We start from the raw sequence: 21,057 nt of genomic DNA, 5'->3' as shown, positions 1-21,057 counted from the left end.
CAGCCACCTTCACCTGGTTTCGTAACACTTGTATTTTTGCTTTACGGGGGTAAAATTGGCCGTATTCAAGAATCCAGCTGGAGTGGACAGTCAATGTAATTATTGTACCGCACTCATGTGTTCAAAGCCCACCTCACTCAGCAAGTTATGATGACTGAGTTCAGTAAGTTCTACTACCTAGTAAGTGATCTCGAAAGCTGCCAGATTCTCACAATGGCCCGATAGGTTGCCATTCAGGGACACAAACCCACCAACCTAAGAGAGACTCCAGTCCATACGTGGCTGCCTCTCAAAGCTCTCAGAGTAACGATGGATGACCGATAAATACAGCCTCACCCATATCAAGCATATCTGAAGAACAAAGTTGAAAAATTCTAAACTATCAAATATTAAAGAATTTACTAACCTCCTTTTAAAGCAGCTGATTATTTATTTCTAAACGTTTGAAACAAACGTGGGCCAATCCAATGGATGTCCATGGTAACCAACACTGCCTTAGGGAAGGGTACCTGGTAGGAGGAGCACTTAAGGGGAAGCTGGATTAATATGTATGAGGGAGATTTGAAGGCTATGTTGAGAGTTGGATGAGGAAGAATGGACTGATCTGCTTTATTTCAATGTGGTAAATTCTATCCAATAATAAGTTACATTTATTAAGCATCTCCAATGCCACCAAACATCCCAAAGTGCTTCACACGTTACAATGCAAAATTAGAGACAGGACCGTGAAGGGTGACACTGGGGCAGATGGGCCAACAGTTTGGTCGAGGAGCTTGGTTTCAGGGAGGATCTTACCGAAAGAGGGGTCAAGTTAGAGCAGGGGTGGGCAAACTTTTCCGTGCAAGGGCCACATTCAGAAATTCACAATTTTAAAGGGCCGCATAGTATATTAAGTAAAATAATTACTTCACCCGGATATGATTCTGGGCGCCTCATATAGAACATAGAACATAGAACAGTACAGCACAGAACAGGCCCTTCGGCCCTCGATGTTGTGCTGAGCAATGATCACCCTACTCAAGTCAACGTATCCGCCCTATACCAGTAAGTAACCCAGCAGCCCCCCCATTAACCTTAAAAAAAATAATAAAAATTTTAAAAAAAAAATAAAAAAATTTTTTTTTTTTTAAATATATGACTTGGTGGGCCGCATAAAGACCTTTGGCGGGCCGCATGCGGCCCGCGGGCCGTAGTTTGCCCACCCCTGAGTTAGAGCGACTTAAGGAGGGACTTCCAGAGCACAGGACCCAGGCAGCTGAGGACAAGGCCACCAATTGTGCAGCAATTAAAGTTGGAATTAAAGACTTTGGTGATTACAGCCAGTCCACAATGGTTATTTTCATCCTGACTAAAAAGCTGACCAAGTTCAAAGCAGGACCAGTCCATCTAACTCTGTGACGGTATGCAGAAATATCCTCCCGAGCAGTAGGCACTTGTGTACAATTTATTCACATTGGCTACTTCCAAAAATGTACGCCTCATCAACAAATTACTGTTCTCAAAAATCACACCCAGCAGTCCAAATTGCCACTTTAGTAATTGATTTTTATTTTATCTTCTAGCCTAGTACGCGGATAAATCAAACCAAATGTTCTTGGCGGTGGTAACAGTAAATGTTTCTGCTGGATAGACTCAGTAAGATCCACGGGACTTTAGACATCAATATCTGGATGTTTAAACAAAATGATCCGCCACATATTCTTCAAGATTAATTTTCGGGCCGCATGGTAGCACAAGTGGATAGCACTGTGGCTTCACAGCGTCAGGGTCCCAGGTTTGATTCCCTGCTGGGTCACTGTCTGTGCGGAGTCTGCACGTCCTCCCAGTGTCTGCGTGGGTTTCCTCCGGGTGCTCTGGTTTCCTCCCACAGTCCAAAGATGTGCAGGTGAGGTGGATTGGCCATGCTAAATTGCCCTTAGGGATGAACTGATTGAGGTCTAAAAGATTCTGAGGAGCATGGATAGAGTGGATGGGCAGGCACTCTTTCCCAGGGTGGAGGGGTCAGTCACCAGGGGGCATAGGTTTAAGGTCCGCGGGGCAAAGTTTAGAGGAGATGTGTGAGGCAGGTCTTTTATACAGAGGTTTGTGAGTGCCTGGGACGCGTTGCCAGGGGAGGTTGTGGAAGCAGCTACATTAACAGTGTTCAAAAAGCATCTTGACAAACACAAGGATAGGACGGGTATAGAGGGATACGGCACAAGGAAGTGTTCAGGGTTTTGGCCAAGGTTGGTACCGGCTTGGAGGGCCGAAGGGCCTGTTCCTGTGCTGTATTGTTCTTTGTTCAGGTGATTGTTTATGCCCAAGCACAGTGTGAGAAAAATCTTTGTGTGTGTTTGTGTGTGTGGGGGGCGGGGAGCGTGAGTGTGTGTGTGCTTGGGGCAGGGGGATGTGTGTTTCATGTTACACAGCTATGTGAAGCCAAGACTTTGGATCCTTTAGCTGTAATTTTTTAAATTTAGAGTACCCAATTTTTTTTTCCAATTAAGGGGCCAATTTATTGTGGCCATTCCACCTACCCTGCCCATCTTTAGTTGTGGGGGTGAGACCCCCACAGGCACCGGGAGAATGTGCAAACTCCACACAGTCTTTCCCTGTATAATACCAATTGGAAAGTTGGATTGCAAACTGTTCGATCCCTGGCCTTTGGTGACTGTCTGTGCGGAGTCTGCACATTCTCCCCGTGTCTGCGTGGGTTTCCTCCCACAGTCCAAAGATGTGCGGGTTAGGTAGATTGGCCATGATAAATTGCCAGTAGTGTCCCAAAAGGTTAAGTGGGGGTTACGGGGATAGGGTAGATACATGGGCTTGAGTAGGGTGCTCTTTGTAAGGGCCGGTGCACACTCGATGGGCTGAATGGCCTCCTTCTGCACTGTAAATTCTATGACTTAACTGTTTCAACTCTCAATGTTTTAAAAAAAAATATTTGTACTGGCATTTTACATTATGAAACTTTGGAACTTTGTGTCCGATATTTACAGCTTATACAGTACTTATGTACATACAATCATTTTTGGTATATTCTCTCCGCCACCCCCCTTCCCCTCTCCCTGCCCCTCCCCTCTCCCTGCCCCTCCCCTCTCCCTGACCCCTCCTGGGCATCCCCGTCTTTCGTTCTGCGTGATCTGTCCCAGAGCTCCAGTTCTCCCCTCCCAGCCCCATTCCTGCAGTGGTTTCTGTTGCAGGCATTGCGTGTTCGGGAGTGGAGGGGGGCTTTATCGCTCCTCCCTCTACCCGCCCCCCCCCTCCCCCCACACACACACACACACCCCTTCCTGTGGTTCTCCTGAGTTTCCTACTCACTTCCTTCCCCCTTTGTATCACTTGGCGTTGTGTATCTCTGTCTGCTCTCCCCTGTCTTTCACTCTTTCCCTCGTCGCCGTTGGCCGATGACCTGACCCTATGCTTTGAGGAAGCCTTCTTCGGTTCTGAGTGTTGAAAGGCGATCTTAACCTCCTGAGCCGGATTGGCACCAGAGCTAATTGAGAGAAAGTATGAGCACAGGTTGAATAAATTAGTCTTCCCGTTCTTGATTTTTGGAAATTATGTGAGGTTTCTGGAACAATTAAAGGATTTGATCGGGTTAATGGTGATAAACCTTTCCTCCAATGGGGAGACAGGCCTTTGATGGACAAGAGGGTGCAGGGTAATGGGAGACAGGGTAATGGGAGGGACGGGGTATTGGGAGGGACGGGGTATTGGGAGACAGGGTATTGGGAGGGGCGGGGTAATGGGAGGGACGGGGTATTGGGAGACAGGGTAATGGAAGACAGGGTAATGGGGGACGGGGTAATGGGAGGGACGGGGTATTGGGAGGGACGGGGTATTGGGAGACAGGGTAATGGGAGACAGGGTAATGGGAGACAGGGTATTGGGAGGGACGGGGTATTGGGAGGGACGGGGTATTGGGAGACAGGGTATGGGAGGGGCGGGGTAATGGGAGGGACGGGGTATTGGGAGACAGGGTAATGGGAGACAGGGTAATGGGGGACGGGGTAATGGGAGGGACGGGGTATTGGGAGACAGGGTAATGGGAGATAGGGTAATGGGAGAACAGGGTCATGGGAGACAGGGTAATGGGAGTGCAGGGTAATGGGAGGCACGGGGTAATGGGAGAACAGGGTCATGGGAGACAGGGTCATGGGAGACAGGGTAATGGGAGGCACGGGGTAATGGGAGACAGGGTAATGGGAGACGGTAATGGGAGACAGGGTAATGGGAGACAGGCTAATGTGAGACAGGGTAATGGGAGTGCAGGGTAATGGGAGACAGGGTAATGGGAGACAGGGTAAAGGGAGACAGGGTAATGGGAGACAGGGTAATGGGAGGGATGGGTAATGGGAGACAGGGTAATGGGAGACAGGGTAATGGGAGACAGGGTAATGTGAGACAGGGTAATGGGAGACAGGGTAATGGGAGGGATGGGTAATGGGAGACAGGGTAATGGGTGACAGGGTAATGGGAGACAGGGTAATGGGAGACAGGGTAATGGGAGACAGGGTAATGGGAGACAGGGTAATGGGAGACAGGATAATGGGAGACAGGGTAATGGGAGACAGGATAATGGGAGACAGGGTAATGGGAGGAATGGGGTAATGGGAGACAGAGTAATGGGAGACAGGGTAATGGGTGACAGGGTAATGGGAGACAGGGTAATGGGAGACAGGGTAATGGGAGTGCAGGGTAATGTGAGACAGGGTAATGGGAGTGCAGGGTAATGGGAGACAGGGTAAAGGGAGACAGGGTAATGGGAGACAGGGTAATGGGTGACAGGGTAATGGGAGACAGGGTAATGGGAGACAGGGTAATGGGAGACAGGGTAATGGGAGACAGGATAATGGGAGACAGGGTAATGGGAGGAATGGGGTAATGGGAGACAGAGTAATGGGAGACAGGGTAATGGGTGACAGGGTAATGGGAGACAGGGTAATGGGAGACAGGGTAATGGGAGACAGGATAATGGGAGTGCAGGGTAATGGGAGACAGGGTAATGGGAGACAGGGTAATGGGAGGGAAGAGGTAATGGGAGACAGGGTATTGGGAGGGACGGGGTAATGGGAGACAGGGTAATGGGAGAGAGGAGTTAATGACCCAAACAAATCAGTCGTGGACCTATTGAAGGCCCAAGGTGTTGAAAGGCCTAGTCCTGCTCCTCATTGTTATGTTCTTGCAAGTGGACAAAACCTTGAAATTAGAGCCAGATCATTCAGGGGTGATGTCAGGAAGCACTTCACGCAAAGCGGGGTAGAAATCTGGAACTCTCTAGAAGCTGTTGAAGCTTGGGACCAATTGATCCTTTCAAAACTGAGATGGACAGATTTTTGTTCGACAAGTGTATAAAGGGTTATGGGGAACCAAGATAGTTGGTGGAGTTACGATACAAATCAGCCTTGGTCCGATTCAACAGAACAGGCTTGATGGGCTGAGTGGCCAAATTGTTCCTAGAACCATAGAATCCCTGCAGTGCAGAAGGAGCCCATTCGGCCCATCAAAGTCTGCACCGACCCTCTGAAAGACCACCCTACCCACCCTACCCAGGCCCACAGTCCCCCCACCCTATCCCCGTAAATCTTTGGACACTAAGGCGCAATTTAGCACGGCCAATCCACCTAACCTGGACTGAGGGAGGAAACCGGAGCACCCGGACGAGCCGCATGCCAACACGAGAAGTACGTGCAGATTCCTCACACAGTCACCTTAAGGCCAGAATTGAACCCTGGTCCCTGGCACTGTGTGGCAGCAGTGCTAAGCACTGTTGCACCGTGCCGCCCCTGTATGTTTGAGAACAGTAACTCTGACTAAACTGAAAATGATTCTATGGGCCTCAAACAACCAACAAACCAAACCTGCACTCTTAGCATTTGCCCTTGCTAACCTAAGTAAAGTCCTAACACAAAGCACCAATAATCTGTGTTGTGAATTTCAGGAACACATCAAGGGAGGACAGAGCATGCAGAACAAGGAGGTTCGTTTCAAAACAGTTGGAGGAAACCTACCAGGACCTGGTTCCTACGATGCGTACCCCATGGAGTTTGTTGGGAAAACGAGTAAAGTGTTTAAACCGCAGAGCTCAGTGGTGAGCCTCAGTCTGTTCTATCCAGTATCTTTGGCCGTGGTTTTACTAAATCGCAATCATGATCCTTATCCAGCAGCCACAGTAGCAGCATCATTGAAGTTATGTTGATGATAAATATGAGATATGTTAGCCTCAATATCAAAATGTAATTGTCGGCATTTTATTTAAAAAAAACAGAGTATTTTTTTATTGAAGTCCTTCTTCAGGGACGGGGTGGGGCGGGGAGGGGGAGGGGGGGTGGGTGGACACGCTGATCTCCTCGTTCATTTGGGGAAGGCAAGCTGCCAGGATTAGGAGGTTGGTCCTGCAGATAGGACGACAGATTGGGGGGGGGGGGGGGGGGGGGGGGGTTAGGCCTCCCGAACTTGCTGTATTATTATTGGGCAGCGGATTGGGCAGCGAATACATTTAGTGCGGGGTTGGAGCAAGGAGGGGCCGCTCTGTGGGTGAAGATGGAGACGGGCTCTTGCAGGGGCTCGGTACTGCGGGCGCTGGTCAATGGTACCGCTTCCAGGGATTCCAGGACGGTACTGGGTGAGTCCGGTGGTGGTGGCAGCATTTTAAGCTGGGGACGGGGTCAGGGGGGATGCCAATTCAGGGGAATCATGGGCTCAAGTCGGAGAGGATGGATGCAAATTTTGGAGATGGGATGAGTGGGGGATTAAGGAAATGAAGGATTTGTTCCTTGAAAGGGTGGGGGGGAGGGGGGGGGCGAGCCTAGAGGAGTTTGGAGAGAAGTATAGGTTGGTGTCGGGGGAAGGGTTTAGGTACGTGCAGATTCGGGACTTTGCAAGAAAGCTTTTCCCGACGTTCCCAATAGCGTCCGCTTCGTTGCCAGAGGCTGTGCTGTCAGGAGGAGGGCTGGAGAGGGGATTGTTTCGGAGATCTATGGGAGGATCCTTGAGGAGGATCGGGTGCCCATGGAGGGGATTAAGGCAAAGAGGGAGGAGGAACTGGCGGGGGTGGGGGGGTGGGTCTCGCTGGAAGAGGGACTGTGGTGTGAGGTGCTGCGGAGGGTGAATGCCTCGACTTTGTGTGCAAGGTTGGGACTGATACAGCTGTACAGGGCGCACCCCACAAAATCAAGGATGAGCCAGCTGTTCGAGGGTGTGGAGGATGTCTGTGAGCGATTGGTTGGGGCCCCACAAACCATGTTCACATGTTTTGGTCCTGCCCGAAGCTGGAAATGTTTTGGTGGACGGTGTTCAGTACAATCACGGGGGTCGTACATGTGGATGTGGAGGCCGGTTCCTGGAAGCCATATTTGGAGTGTCGGACCGGCCGGAGTAGCAGGCGGGTGTGGGGGCAGTTGTTCTAGCCCAGGGGTGGGCAAACTTTTCCGTGCAAGGGCCACATTCAGAAATTCACAATTTTAAAGGGCCGCATGTATATTAAGTAAAATAATTAATATTTAAAATAGCCAAAATGAAAGGTTTTTAAAGAAAAAAAAGCAATTAATTTTTATTAATTAATATTTTAAAGTAGAAACTTTACATGAAACACATTTATTTGAAAAACAAAGTAACTCAGTTTAAAGAAAAAAAAGCAATTAATTTTTATTAATTAATATTTTAAAGTAGAAACTTCACATGAAACACAATTTGTGCCGAGCAATGATCATCCTACTCAAGTCAACGTATCCACCCTATACCAGTAACCCAACCGCCCCCCCCATTAACCTTAAAATTAAAAAAATAAATTTTAAAAAATGTAAAAAAAAAATAAATAATTTTTTTTTAATGACTTGATCTTGGTGGGCCGCATAAAGACCTTTGGCGGGCCGCATGCGGCCCGCGGGCCATAGTTTGCCCACCCCTGTTCTAGCCGTCGCCTCGCTGATCGCTCGTAGGCGGGTCTTGTTGGGGTGGAGGTCATTCCCTCCACCCTGTGCCCCGGCCTGGCGGGGGTGTGGGGTGGGGGTGGGGTGGCTGCTGGAGTTTTGGACCCTGGAGAAGGTGAAGTTCGATCTGGGGAGAGGGGAGAAGGAGGGATTCTACAGTTGTTGGGCTTTGCACTTTAGTAAGTTGGTTACTGTTGACTGTTTGTGGGGGGGAGGGGGGGTGATCGGTGGGAGGGTTGGGGGGAGTTTCCTGGGATTGTTTTGTTTTCTGTTGGGGTTGTTTTTCTTGGTTTTCTTTTGTATGATGAAAATTTGTCAAATAAAAATATTTTAAAAAAAAAGAGTATTGATACCGCTGTGGCAGTTAATGAATTGGAGGAGGGGGGGCAGAAATGTGGCAGGATTCACAGTGAATCGGGTCTATGTTACAGCTGATTATTTACTCAACAGGTTCTTTTGAACAGAACCTCTACAAACGACAGCAAACAAACTCCTGACCAACGCTTGAAGCAGTTGAATCTTCAAACATGATTAGTGGGGGATTTACAATAAATGGAATCTATTTTGACGAAAGACTTCAGACTTCCATTTATATTACACCTTTCGTGATCTCGGGATGTATCAAAGTGATCTTCAGCCAGTGAAGTATTCTCTAAAAATGGAGTCACTATTGTATTGTTGGAAGTGTAGAGGATCTCACTTACCCAGTGTATACAAGGTTGGCCAGTAAGGCACTGACCAAGCAGGGACCCAGTAGGGACCTACCAGGAAGTGTATGTATATTGTTTGTAAATAAAACTTTGTTCTTATTTTTACTCGGTGTGGACTCCCCGTGCTCTTATTAAACTGGCAACGAGGAGTAAACTGGTTTGCTGTCAACGCTGCGACCTCGTCAGCTGAGCCACTTCCTCGATTTTACGGAGCCAGGTTTGGATTTCTTCGATTTGCCGTGCCTCTGATCGGTGGTTAGATACATTTGGCGCTGGTGTTGAAGACTGGAATCAGTACGCTGAACGCATGCGTTATTTCTTCCGGGCCAACAATATCCACGGCGACCGAGCACCAGACGGTCAAACTGTTGATGGCCTTTAGGCCGCATCCATTCGGGGTGATCTGGAGCCCCCCCTCCAACTTGCTTTTGAAAAAGTGCCAGCCTTGGGCTTGGGGCAAGGCCCAGGATACGGTGTTTAACCAGGTGAAGTGGCAGTTTTCTTCTCCAGGCGTGTTGACACGTTTTGACTCCTCAAAGCTGTACGTCACGTGCAATGATTCGCTGTTTGGTATTGGGGTAGTCTGTCCCATCGAATGGTCGGCAGTCATGACCGTCCGATCACTTTTGCCTCCTGGAAGCTGGCTGCAGCTGAAATAAAATACGCAAAAGAGGATCTGGCGGTCGTACTCGGTGTAAAGCCATTTCACCAATATGTCTATGGCCGCCATTTATTTATCGTCATCAATCGCAAGCCATTGCTGGGCCTCTTCCATGAAGGCAAGGCAATCCTGCCAATAGCGTCTGCAAGGGTTCAGCATCGGGCTCTGTGATTGGCTGCTTGCGAATACACTTGCGAGCACCACCCAGGGACCCAGGTTGCACATGCTGATGTGTTGAGTCGCCTTCAGATCGAATCCGCAAACCCTCCTACGGTGGACAAAGTGATTGCTGTCCTGAATTTCATGGACTCCTTGCCCGTCACTGTCTCCTCTGTTTATGATTGGACGTGAAACGAGCCTGTGCTTACCAATGTGCGTCATCTGGTGTTATACGGTGGGCAGAATCGGCAGCTACCAGGTGAGTTGAAGGCGTTTTCTTCAAAATTGTCAGAACGGACAGTGGAGGACGGCATCTTACTGTGGGGCACCAGGGTTGTCCTGGTGAAGGGACAGGCTGTGGTGCTGAAGGACCTTCACAACGGACATCCCGGAGTGCCCAAAATGAAGATACTGGCGAGAAGGGTGGCCGGGTTTAGACAATCGTCCGCCACGCCGTTCCTGCCGCAAATGCCATTCACCGGCGTGGTATCCACTGACTGATTCGGCACATCAGCTCCATGAGGACTTACCAGAGCCAAAGAGATTCTAATGTCTTCCGTCTACTCCTCCTTCTCTGTCTGATTGGACAGGTTGGGACTTTTGTTCTTTGGAGTGTAGGAGACTGAGGGTGATCTTATCGGGGTGAATAAGATCAGGAGAGGCATGGATAGGGTGAATGCACTCAGTCTTTTCCCCAGGGTTGGGGAATCAAGAACTAGAGGGCTCCCTTTGCTGCCCTCGCAGGGGATGATGGACAGAGTGCTTTCGGGGGTGTGGGTCGGAGAGGGGAAGGTGTCTGACATCTATAAGGTAATGCAGGAGGTGGAGGAGTCGTCAGTGGAGGAGCTGAAGGCTAAATGGGAGGAGGAACTCGGGGAGCAGATAGAGGACGGGACTTGGGCGGATGCCTTGGAGAGAGTTAACTCTTCCTCCTCATGTGCGAGGCTTAGTCTCATCCAATTTAAGGTGCTGCACCAGGCCCACATGTCCGGGGCTAGGATGAGTAAGTTCTTGGGGGTGAGGATAGGTGCACCAGATGTTCGGGGAGTCCAGCGAACCACGCCCATATGTTCTGGGCATGCCCAGCACTGGAAGAATTCTGGAAGGGGGTGGCGGGGACGGTGTCAAGGGTGGTTGGATCCAGGGTCAAACCAGGGTGGGGACTCTCGATTTTTGGAGTTGCGGTAGAGCCGGGAGTGCAGGAGGCGAAAGAGGCCGGTGTCCTGGCCTTTGCGTCCCTAGTAGCCCGCCAAAGGATTCTGTTACAGTGGAAGGATGCAAGGCCCCCAAGCGTGGAGACCTGGATCAGTGACATGGCGGGATTTATAAAATTGGATAAGGTCAAATTTGCCCTGAGAGGATCAATACAAGGGTTCTATAAACGATGGCAGCCTTTTCTGGACTTCCTGGCTCAGAGATAGGTAACTTGGTCAATAGCAGCAGCAACCCGAGGGGGGGGGGGGTGGGGGGGGGGGGTGGTGCACTATTGTAGTGTCTATTCTGTAACTTTATAGTGTGTTAATTTGCGTTGTTGTTAAAATGCTGTGTTGTTCATGGAGGTGGGGCGAATGTATATGATTGTTAATATTATTGTTATTTTCGGTATTTTACTAAGGTGTGTCAATGTTGTATAAAATCAAAATTTTTCAATAAAAATTATTTAAAAAAAAAAAGAACTAGAGGGCATAGTTTTAAGTTAAGATGGGAAAGAATTATTGGAAACCTGAGGAGCAACTTTTTTACACAGAGGATGGGACGTATGTGGAATGAGCTGCCGGAGGAAATGATGTATGCAGGGATACTGACAACATTTAAAAGGCATTTGGACAGATACGTGGATAGGAAAGGTTAGAAGGATATGGGCCAAATGCAGGCAAATGGGGTTAGCTTGGATGGGCCTTTTCGTTGGCATGGACCAGGTTGGGCCGAAGGGCCTGTCTCCGTGCTATAGATTCCATGATTCATTGCTCGTTGAGGGGGTCTTCGGATTTTGTCGGGGGGGGGGGGGGGAGAGGAATGTAATATCCTGTAATGTACATACAGGGTGGGAATGCTTGCCACCCCCATGCTCCTTGCAGAGTACGAGCTCCCCCACTAGGGGGCGTGATATCTCAATTACCAAGTGTATATAAGGTCAGCCAGTAAGTTACTGACCAAGCATTAACCCAGTAGGGGTCTATCGGGAGGTGTATATATATATATAGTTTGTAAATAAAACTTTGTTCTTATTTTTACGAGGTGAGGACTCCCCAGGTCCTTTATTAAAGAGCTGTTCCCTGACCCCAATTGCAGTCACTTTAGGTGTCAGTTATGGATTTTTTTACTGTTTGCAATGAAGCAGAGCCAGCAGCTATTTCAGTAGCCCGAGCTGGCCTTCACTCTTTATGAACTTGAGCTCACCCAAAAACCCTACTGCCCTGTATTTTCACTTGCACCCAACTCTGTTGACCTTTAACCCCTTTGCTCAGGCACCTTTTTGAATCCCACCGTTCCGCAAATGCCTCACAATTCTCATCCTTCTTTTCAAATCTCTCTGTGGCCTTGCCCCCCCCCCCCCCTTCCCCCCCCATTGCTGTGACCTCCCTCAGCCCTGCAATCCTCCGGAATACCCACTGCTCCGCCAATTCTAGGCTGTAGCCCATCCCCGGTTTTAGTGGCTTTGAGATGTCCCGAGGTAACGGAAAGCATTGCAAGGACAAGAAAGATTTCTTTTGCCCTTTTACTTGCCCGTTGTGCTGGCTGCCTAACCCAATGCTCGTCTTCGCCTTGCTGAATGTGTTCTCTCTGAGCAGCAGTTTGACAGTAAATGAGAAATGGGGCAAGAGGTGAATGCTGCTCTGCCTATTTCCCTAAAGGTACCACTTGGTAGACCTTCAACCGTGCAGGCACTGCTAAAGTGGGTGGTCATTTCTAAGGCCAGATTAGGAATTATGCTCTTGGGGCAAGGTCTATTAACTTCCTTCTCTTTTTCCTTGCAGATACTCCCAAGCCCTTCAGTCAGTGCACCATCAATCCCTTCATCCAATCATAGCTACGGCTATGAAGAAGCTGAAGACGGTGTTCTAACCAGGCACCTGCCTCCTTCCAGAGATGGGATACTTGGTCCTGCATATTACAATCCACAATATGTAAGTTACAGCATTGAAGCATTCTCATTCAATTCTTATGTAATTTTAGTATTGCTGAAAAGACACACGCTGTCAAAACTTTGTGTCTTGCACTCATCAGGGCAGATTGCAATTGTAAAGGGAACAAACATGTTTACTGCATGAGAAAAAGGTGCTGATTGCATCATTTACCTGTTCTTAAGTTACTTGAGAGCCAACCGTTGTTGTTAATACCCCAAATTTGGTCTTTGTCCTACCTCTGTCTCAGGTATACAAATACCCACTCTTTTTTTAAAGCAGTATTCAAGTTCTGTACTAATAAGTGTCCAGTTATCCAATCAGCATAATTTTCTCATGCTGAATTGCTCTCTTTGAAATTTGGTATTCTTGCCTCTGCCCTGGTGAGTGCAAGACACAAAGCTTCAGCAGCATGTCTCTTTTTTCAAGTCGTACCCGTGTTATGAAATTGACTAAATGCGAGTGAATCGCCCACACGTGTTGGCTCACAGTGAGTTAGAGGCTCTGCTGGTTTAGAACATGTGCCTGCTGACCCAAACTGTTGCATCCAGGCATGGCTCCTCTTTGCTTCTTGTTTAATCTCTTAATCTCCACACATTTCAGAAGCGTTTCTGCCTCCTCCTCCTCCATACCCCATACCTCAACGAGGTCCCATCCACTACCACCCCCACCTCTACCTGGCTGAATGTGTTATCACACTGAACAATTTCCCCTTTGACTCTTTTCACTGCCTCCAAATAAGAAGGGCGGAATTCTCCGCCGGCTCCAAAAATCGCGGAGGCCGTCGTGGACTCGGCTGAGGTTCACGACGGCCTCGGGTCCCGCTCCCCGCACCTAATTCACCCCCACCCGGGGGGCTAGGACCGGGCCCCCGTCGTTCCCGGCTGCGACCTCGGCTGCCGGAAATGACGCCCGAACGGCGCTTCACGGATGTCATCCGCGAATGCGCAGGAACCCGTGCATGCGCGGATGACATCAGCGCGCAGACGACGCGAACCCGCGCATGCGCGGTGCCGTCTTTCTCCACCATCGCCCGGCAAGATCAAGCCGCCACGTCTTGCCGGGCGATGGTGGAGAAAGACGGCACCGCGCATGCGCGGGTTCGTAACTCCGTAGAAACTTGAGTTACACTTCTCGGATGCAAGTAAGAGTTTTTTATTGCCTCTACTGATTACAATTGAGAGAAACTTAAATCTATTCTCAATAAAGCCTTGCCAGCAAAAGACCTAAAGAGAAATAATTAGTAAAACAATTTTAACTTTCAAAAATAATACAGAAATGGTTTCTTGCTTAAAGCAAAACAACTTGCGCGAACTTCAAGAGTTAGAGTGGAAAAGTGAAAATACAAAAATAAAGATAGCAAGTAGTTAGATCAAAGTATAGAGTGATCCTGGATAGAAAATGGCTGTGCGGATCCTCATGTTTAAGGAGAATGTTATCAGTCTGAAGCCATCTATTCATACCTCTATGTCGTCCTAATTGGTTTGGGTGAGTTTCAAATACATTTTATTTGATGGTTAACTGTCAATCCTCAATGTGCAACATAAGTTTTAAATGTTTCATGTTTGAATATTTGTGTGAGCTATGGAATGTGATTTTGTGCTGTAATCAAGTCTGGTTTTTACTGGTTTTTTGCTGACTTTCACTTTATCCATGTTCTGAACAATGGTGGCTTTATATTGCTATGGTGCTTATTACGACCTTGATCCTGATTACTGGTACAGCTCATTTCTTAATATGAAACCAACTTTGAAATCTGTTCATTGGAACAATAGTCCGTTCATATTGTCAGTAAAAATGTCGTTTTTATCTTCAATTCGTTTGTGTATGTGTCAGGTTTTGTACCTCTGTTTAAGTTATGTGTTTTGTCATGACCTAAGGTTACGAATACTGAAATCCTTATTTTAAAATGGGTATTAAAGACCGGGCTTTAATATTTACATTGAAATGGCCTTTTACCTATCAGAAATAGCTGATTTCCTTCAGGGACTTTGTCAAAAGCCTTCTGAAAGTCAAAGTAAATCACAACCATTGGCTCTTCTCCATCAACTCCACTAGTTACATCCTCGAAGAATTGCAGTAGATTTGTCAAGCATGATTTCCCCTTATTAACCCATGCTGACTCAGTCCGATCCTGCCACTGTTTTCTAAGTGCTCCAATATAAAATCTGTGATAATGGATTCTACAATTTTCCCCACTACCGACGTCAGGCTTACTGGTCTATAATTTCCTATTTTCTCTCTACCTCCCTTTTTTAATTGATTCTTTGCTCCTTTTTCCTTTTCAGCAAGATAAGTTCTAGTCTCCGAAGTGACTTTCATGATGTGAGTTACCCTGGAGATCCTTCCTTCTCGCCAAAGCTAGGCAAATCTTCCAGCTATGTTTAAACCCTCATGACGCTGCTCTCTTTAATCTGAGCAGGAGCTCCCACCCACAAGCATGTGTGGTGGACCATGAAGACTTGATGCCTCCACCTCTCAACTCTCTCTACCTCTTGCAGATTGAACCTGTGTGATATTTTTCTGTAACCTGATCCTTTAATTGCTTCCTATAAACTCTTACCTTCTCTAAGCCCACCTTAAGGGTAACATTAAATCACAGGGGCCTTGTACCGAGGTACAAATGCTAATTAATATCCTTTAAGCACCCAACTTCATCCTATCTTGAAGCAAAATAGACTGTTTAAAATATAATTGTTTACCAAACCCACCATTCCTAAAGCCTTCCTGGGACTTTGGAGACGTAACGCTCTATCCATTGTCAGCACAGGTGGTTTGGTCATTGTATACAGGTGTGGTGAACACCTTGCACCTTCTTCGCAGTAAAGCAACATGGGACCCTTTATACCCCCCAAGCCATCCAGGCTTGCTGTCAGCAGAATTCAGAACTTGACCCCCCCTTCATTCTTCAATTTTGCACTAAACTAAAGACCCAGTCCCAAAACATAATCTTATAAAACTCGACATTTGCTACAGCACATCGGAATGCAGGTGGAAGAGTGAAAGGTTTTGGGAGGGAATTCCAGAGTTTGGGACCTGGATAGCTGAATGGTCACCAGGTCTAGTCTACTTTTTAAAAAATAAATTTAGATTATCCAATTATTTTTTTCCAATTAAGGGACAATTTGGCATGGCCAAGTCATCTAACCTGCACATCTTTGGGTTGTGGAGTGAAACCCACGCAGACATGGGGAGAATGTGCAAACTCCACACGGACAGTGACCCAGGGCCGGGATTCGAACCCAGGTCCTCAGCGCCGCAGTCCCAGTGCTAACCACTGCGCCACATGCCGCCCTTCCAGGTCTATTCTTCTTCGTCTGCACTGAACCAAAGTCTATTTGCCGGGCCTCAGGGTTTGCCTGCTCTTGCCACTGTTACTCCGAGACCTTTCTGGTTCTCCCTCCTCTCACAGTCCAACTTCTGGAAATTCAAGATGGAAACCGTCTATACCTTATGTCCTCCATCAGCTCAACCGTCCACCTTGGAGGCTACTAGCATTTCACGGAGAAAATGGTACATAATATCATTTTATATTTCTAATGTCGTGTGCAATCAGGATGATGCAGCAAAGAAAGATGCCATTCAGCCAATCACACCTGTGCTGGCTCTCTCAAAGTGCAACGTCATTAGTCCCACTCTCCTGCCCTTTCCGCAAAGCCCTTTCCCATTCAGCACCAGAAGCGAACGCGTGAAGCAAGTGAGTTGCTGGATACAAACCATTTCAGATAGCCAGATAGTGAAGGGTAGAACTGAAGCCTAATTTTCACATGCTTACAAACTTTGTGCAGCGTATTTATTTACAAAGACCACACAAAAGGCTGCTGCATAAGATAAAGATGCATGGCGTTAAGGGTAAAGCTGTAGCATGGATGGAGGATTGGTTAATTAATAGAAAGCAAAGAGTGGGGATTAATGGGTGTTTTTCTGGTTGGCAATCAGTAGCTACTGGTGTCCCTCAGGGATCAGTGTTGGATCAGGGATCAACTTACATAGATGATTTCGAGTTAGGGACCAAGTGCAATGTGTCCAAGTTTGCAGACGACACTAAGATGAGTTGTAAAGCAAAATGTGTACAGGATACTGGAAGTCTGCAGAGGGATTTGGATTGTTTGAGTGAATGGGCTTGGGTCTGGCAGATGGAATACAATGTTGACAAATGTGAGGTTATCCATTTTGGTAGGAATAACAGCAAAAGGCATTACTATTTAAAAGATAAAATATTAAAACATGCTGCTGTGCAGAGAGACCTGGGTGTGCTGGTGCATGAGTCGCAAAAAGTTGGTTTACAGGTGCAACAGGTGATTAAGAAGGTGAATGGAGTTTTGTCCTTCATTGCTAGAGGGATGGAGTTTAAGACTAGGGAGGTTATGCTGCAACTGTAAAAGATGTTAGTGAGGCCACATCTGGAGTATTATGTTCAGTTTTGGTCTCCTTACCTGAGAAAGGATGTACTGCCGCTGAAGCGTGTGCAGAGGAGATTAACTAGGTTAATCCCAGAGTTGAGGGGGTTGGATTACAAGGAGAGGTTGAGTAGACTGGGACTGTATTCTTTGGAATTTAGAAGGATGAGGGGGGTTCTTTTGGAAACATATAAAATTATGAAGGGAATAGATAGGATAGATGTGGGCAGGTTGTTTCCACTGGCGGGTGAAAGCAGAACTAGGGGGCATAGCCTCAAAATAAGGGGAAGTAGATTTAGGACTGAGTTTAGGAGGAACTTCTTCACCCAAAGGGTTGTGAATCTATGGAATTCCTTGCCCAGCAAAGCAGTTGAGGCTCCTTCATTAAATGTTTTCAAGATAAAGATAGACAGTTTTTTTGAAGAATAAAGAAATAAAGGGTTATGGTGTTCGGGCCGGAAAGTGGAGCTGAGCCCACAAAAGATCAGCCATGATCTCATTGAATGGCAGAGCAGGCTCGAAGGGCCAGATGGCCTATTCCTGCTCCTAGTTCTTATGTTCTGAGATGTACATTACAAACATACCCCTGAAGCCAACAACCACACTTTCAGTTGGTTCCTATATACTCTATTGAAGCAAGAGGACAAATTAACAAAAGATCAAATGAACTAATAACCGCTTAAAGGGGCACAGTGAACAAAGAACAAAAACTCAAAGAAAACTTAAAGTATTTTGAATTTAAATGTGATTACGAGGGTCAATAAAACAACTCCACCCCCAATATGCCCACCGGTCACGGAAGGTCTGTTCTGATGTAAAGGAACAAACAGTTAAACTAAATCAAACAAACTAAGGGACAAATTAAAGGAGCAACCCTTAAAGGGATACAGTAACAAAGAGAAACAAATTGCAAAGGAAATATAAAACATCAAACCAAAATGTGATGAAAGGGGTTGATAAAACACCCAGTCCCTAGAATGCTGACAAAGCGTGGAAGGTCTGTTCCTATATACATGAGCCTAAGTGAATTTGCCACATCTACACATTCTAGGAAGCACTTGAGAACAAAGAGGCAGACTCATAAAATACAACTATGATTAGAAAAACAACTGCTCCCCTGATTACTACAGAGTTATAAAAATAAACAATTCAAAACTCCCGTTTGAATTTGCATAAACCCATCAATCAAAAAACATTTAGCAGGCAATAGTGTATGAAATTGAATGTAATAAATGCAGTTCAAAGCTTTCAGCCATACAGGCATGCCCACACACATACAGACCTCTATACTTTAAAAGGCAATTAAATTGAATGTGTGAAAAGCCACTTCAAATGTTTCCACCACTTAAAGGGATTACTTTCACCTTCATCTTACAGACCTTTAAACTTGATAAACTGATAGACTTTATAAAAGTTTTAGCGGTACAGAAAGGATCAGTTGCACTTTATTATGAGAGATGTGTATTTCCGAGATCCTGAATGACTGTTCAATGGGTTGGAACATCCCAGCTGGCAAGTGAATTGGGTTTCTTGCCCGCCATTGAGATGTAAAACAGTTCCAATGAGCTATTTGCATGGTCCTGCTGGGTTGGGGCGGGAGGCTTGGCTGGGACGTCGGGAAACCCGTTATGGTCGGTGGGGTGGGGTGGGATGGGGTGGGCCGGGAGACCTGCGACCAGTTTGACGCCCGGCACGATCCCAATTTTGACCCAACGTGGGATTAAGCGGGACATCTCGAATCCCGAGGCTAGCGGGCAGCCACGGAGAATCCGGCTTTGGTCGCGGATCGGGAGAACCCCGGTCTTTGTCTTCTAAAGATTCTTAAGTGACAAGATTTTCAAACAATATTGGCCTCCAGGAGTCGTGCTCAGAATTTGTTTTCTCAGCATGTTTTACTGTGAGCTGATTAACGGAAGAATTGAAATCGACAGTGAATGCACAAATTAATTTACACATTTGAACCTTCAGCACAGGAACAAGCTGATAGAATGATGCAAAACACATTGTTTCAAGCAATATGTTTGTGTGTGAGACTCAACTTGTAAACTTACAAAAAACTGGAGATTTCCCGATGCAATTATTGTTTAAGGGCAAAAGAATACTCTCTGTGCTAAAATATTTAATTAGTTGTCACCTTTCTTGCCTTCAAAGGCAATGGTGTGCTAACTGGATTGATGTTCCATCTGGTTTAGTTGCAAGGTTTGGAAAGCAATTGTGTTTATATAGCGCCTTTAACAGCCTCAGGATGTCCCGAAGTACTTTGCAGCCAATGAAGGTCTTTCGAAGTGTGAACAATTGTTGTAACACCTGAACTGCGGCAGCCAGTTTGCACGAAGTAGGCTTCCAGGAACAGACATGTGACCATGACCAGATAATCTGCCTTTAAGAATGTTGGGGCGGCATGGTAGCACAGTGGTGAGCACTGTTGCTTCACAGCGCCAGGGTCCCAGGTTTGATTCCCGGCTTGGGTCACTGTCTGTGCAGAGCCTGCACGTTCTCCCCGTGTCTGCGTGGGTTTCCTCCGGGTGCTCCGGTTTCCCCCCACAGTCCAAAGATGAGTATTAGGTGGATGGGCCATGATCAATTGCCCCTTAGTGTCCAAAAAAGGTTAGGTGGGGTTACTGGGTTAAGGGGATCGGGTGGAGGTGTGGGCTTAAGTGGGGTGCTCTTTCCAAGGGCCGGTGCAGACTCGATGGGCCGAATGGCCTCCTTCCAGACTGTAAATTCTATGTTTCTATGTTTCTGTGATTGGGGAATAAATATTAGCCTCAGGGCACTGGGGCGATCTTCCCAACTCTGGCGACCGTGGGAATTTCAGGGCCCGCTTAAGGAGGACTGGTTTGGTTTCAATCTCGCATCTGAAAGACGCCAGCTTCAATGGTCCAGCATTCCCCGGGGAGAGACGGCCTGCAATTCGTGCTCGGGTACCTGGAGTGGAGCCTGAACCCATAAACCTCCCGAGTCAGATATGGACATTTCGGGGGGCAATTTACAGTTCACAGGGGATCATTGACATGAGAAAAAACACGTCTGAATGAACTGGACCTGTTCTCGCTCAGGCGGCGGCTGGAAAATAGTGAACTTTTGTATTTGCTCTGGACTATTCCCTTGCTTGTGGAAGCACCTTTGTGGAAACCAAGTTTGCAAGTTGATGGTGGGGGGTGGGGGGGGGGGGGGGGGGGGGAAGAGAAGGATAAAGGCAGCTCGATCTTAAGTGGCCCCAGAGAGTGACATTACAGTCTAAGAATTCGATTTGTAAAGGATTTTATTTTATTTGGGATAATAGGTTAAACGGCATTGAACAGGATTAGGCTGCACATCATGTATTCTGGCAACGTGCGTTTTCCCCAAAGAGGTTGAAGGTGCTCTTGTGTGTAATGTATACTGTAGCACCGTTTAGGAAAGTGGAAACTTGGCCCCTGTGGCTGTAAGGCTGGAAGAACTTGAATCGTTCGGTGGAGATAAAAATCCGGTGAAGTTAAAAGATCCCGTGGTGATAATCGGGAGGAGGGCAGGGGGAGTTCACCCCCACTTAGTTCCTGGGATGATAATTATCCTAGCTGGCCCTCTCGGAGGGCAGTCCCTTGGCGATGATATCACTATAAGCCCAGCAAGGGAAGTGCTGCCTGAAAACCAGTCTGCAGAGCCCCTTAAAACTTTGAAAGTGGCACTGATAGCACAATCGCTTCACAGCTCCAGGGTCCCAGGTTCGATTCCGGCTTGGGTCACTGTCTGTGCGGAGTCTGCACATCCTCCCCGTGTGTGCGTGGGTTTTCTCCCACAGTCCAAAGATGTGCAGGTTAGGTGGATTGGCCATGATAAACTGCCCTTAGTGTTGGGTGGGGTTACTGGGTTATGGGGATAGGGTGGAGGTGTTAACCTTGGGTAGGGTGCTCTTTCCAGGAGCCGGTGCAGACTCGATGGGCCGAATGGCTTCCTTCTGCACTGTAAATTCTATGTAAATTCTATGATGCCTCACAGCACCAGGGATCCGGGTTCAATTCCGGCACTTCCTCCCCGTGTCTGCGTGGGGCTTCCTCCGGGTGCTCCGGTTTCCTCCCATAGTCCACAGATGTGCAGGTGAGGTGG

The 21,057-nt window shown here is 47.4% G+C and overlaps 1 protein-coding gene across 6 annotated transcripts in view; it reads left to right on the top strand.

Annotated features, from left to right (window-relative positions):
- stpg2 (sperm-tail PG-rich repeat containing 2) overlaps positions 1-21,057 on the top strand; it is a 587,689-nt gene that overhangs the window by 21,011 nt on the left and 545,621 nt on the right. For all 6 annotated transcript variants that reach the window (XM_038792784.1, XM_038792780.1, XM_038792783.1 and 3 more), the window contains 2 exons: positions 5,924-6,073; positions 12,422-12,571. In XM_038792784.1, coding sequence (XP_038648712.1) covers positions 5,924-6,073; positions 12,422-12,571 — 300 coding nt within the window. The remainder of the gene's footprint in view (positions 1-5,923; positions 6,074-12,421; positions 12,572-21,057) is intronic.

Source organism: Scyliorhinus canicula, chromosome 3 (genome assembly GCF_902713615.1).
Source record: "Scyliorhinus canicula chromosome 3, sScyCan1.1, whole genome shotgun sequence".
In the NCBI taxonomy this organism is placed as follows: domain Eukaryota; kingdom Metazoa; phylum Chordata; class Chondrichthyes; order Carcharhiniformes; family Scyliorhinidae; genus Scyliorhinus; species Scyliorhinus canicula.
Note: the sequence above shows the minus strand (reverse complement) of the source record. Positions and strands in the feature narration are given on the sequence as shown.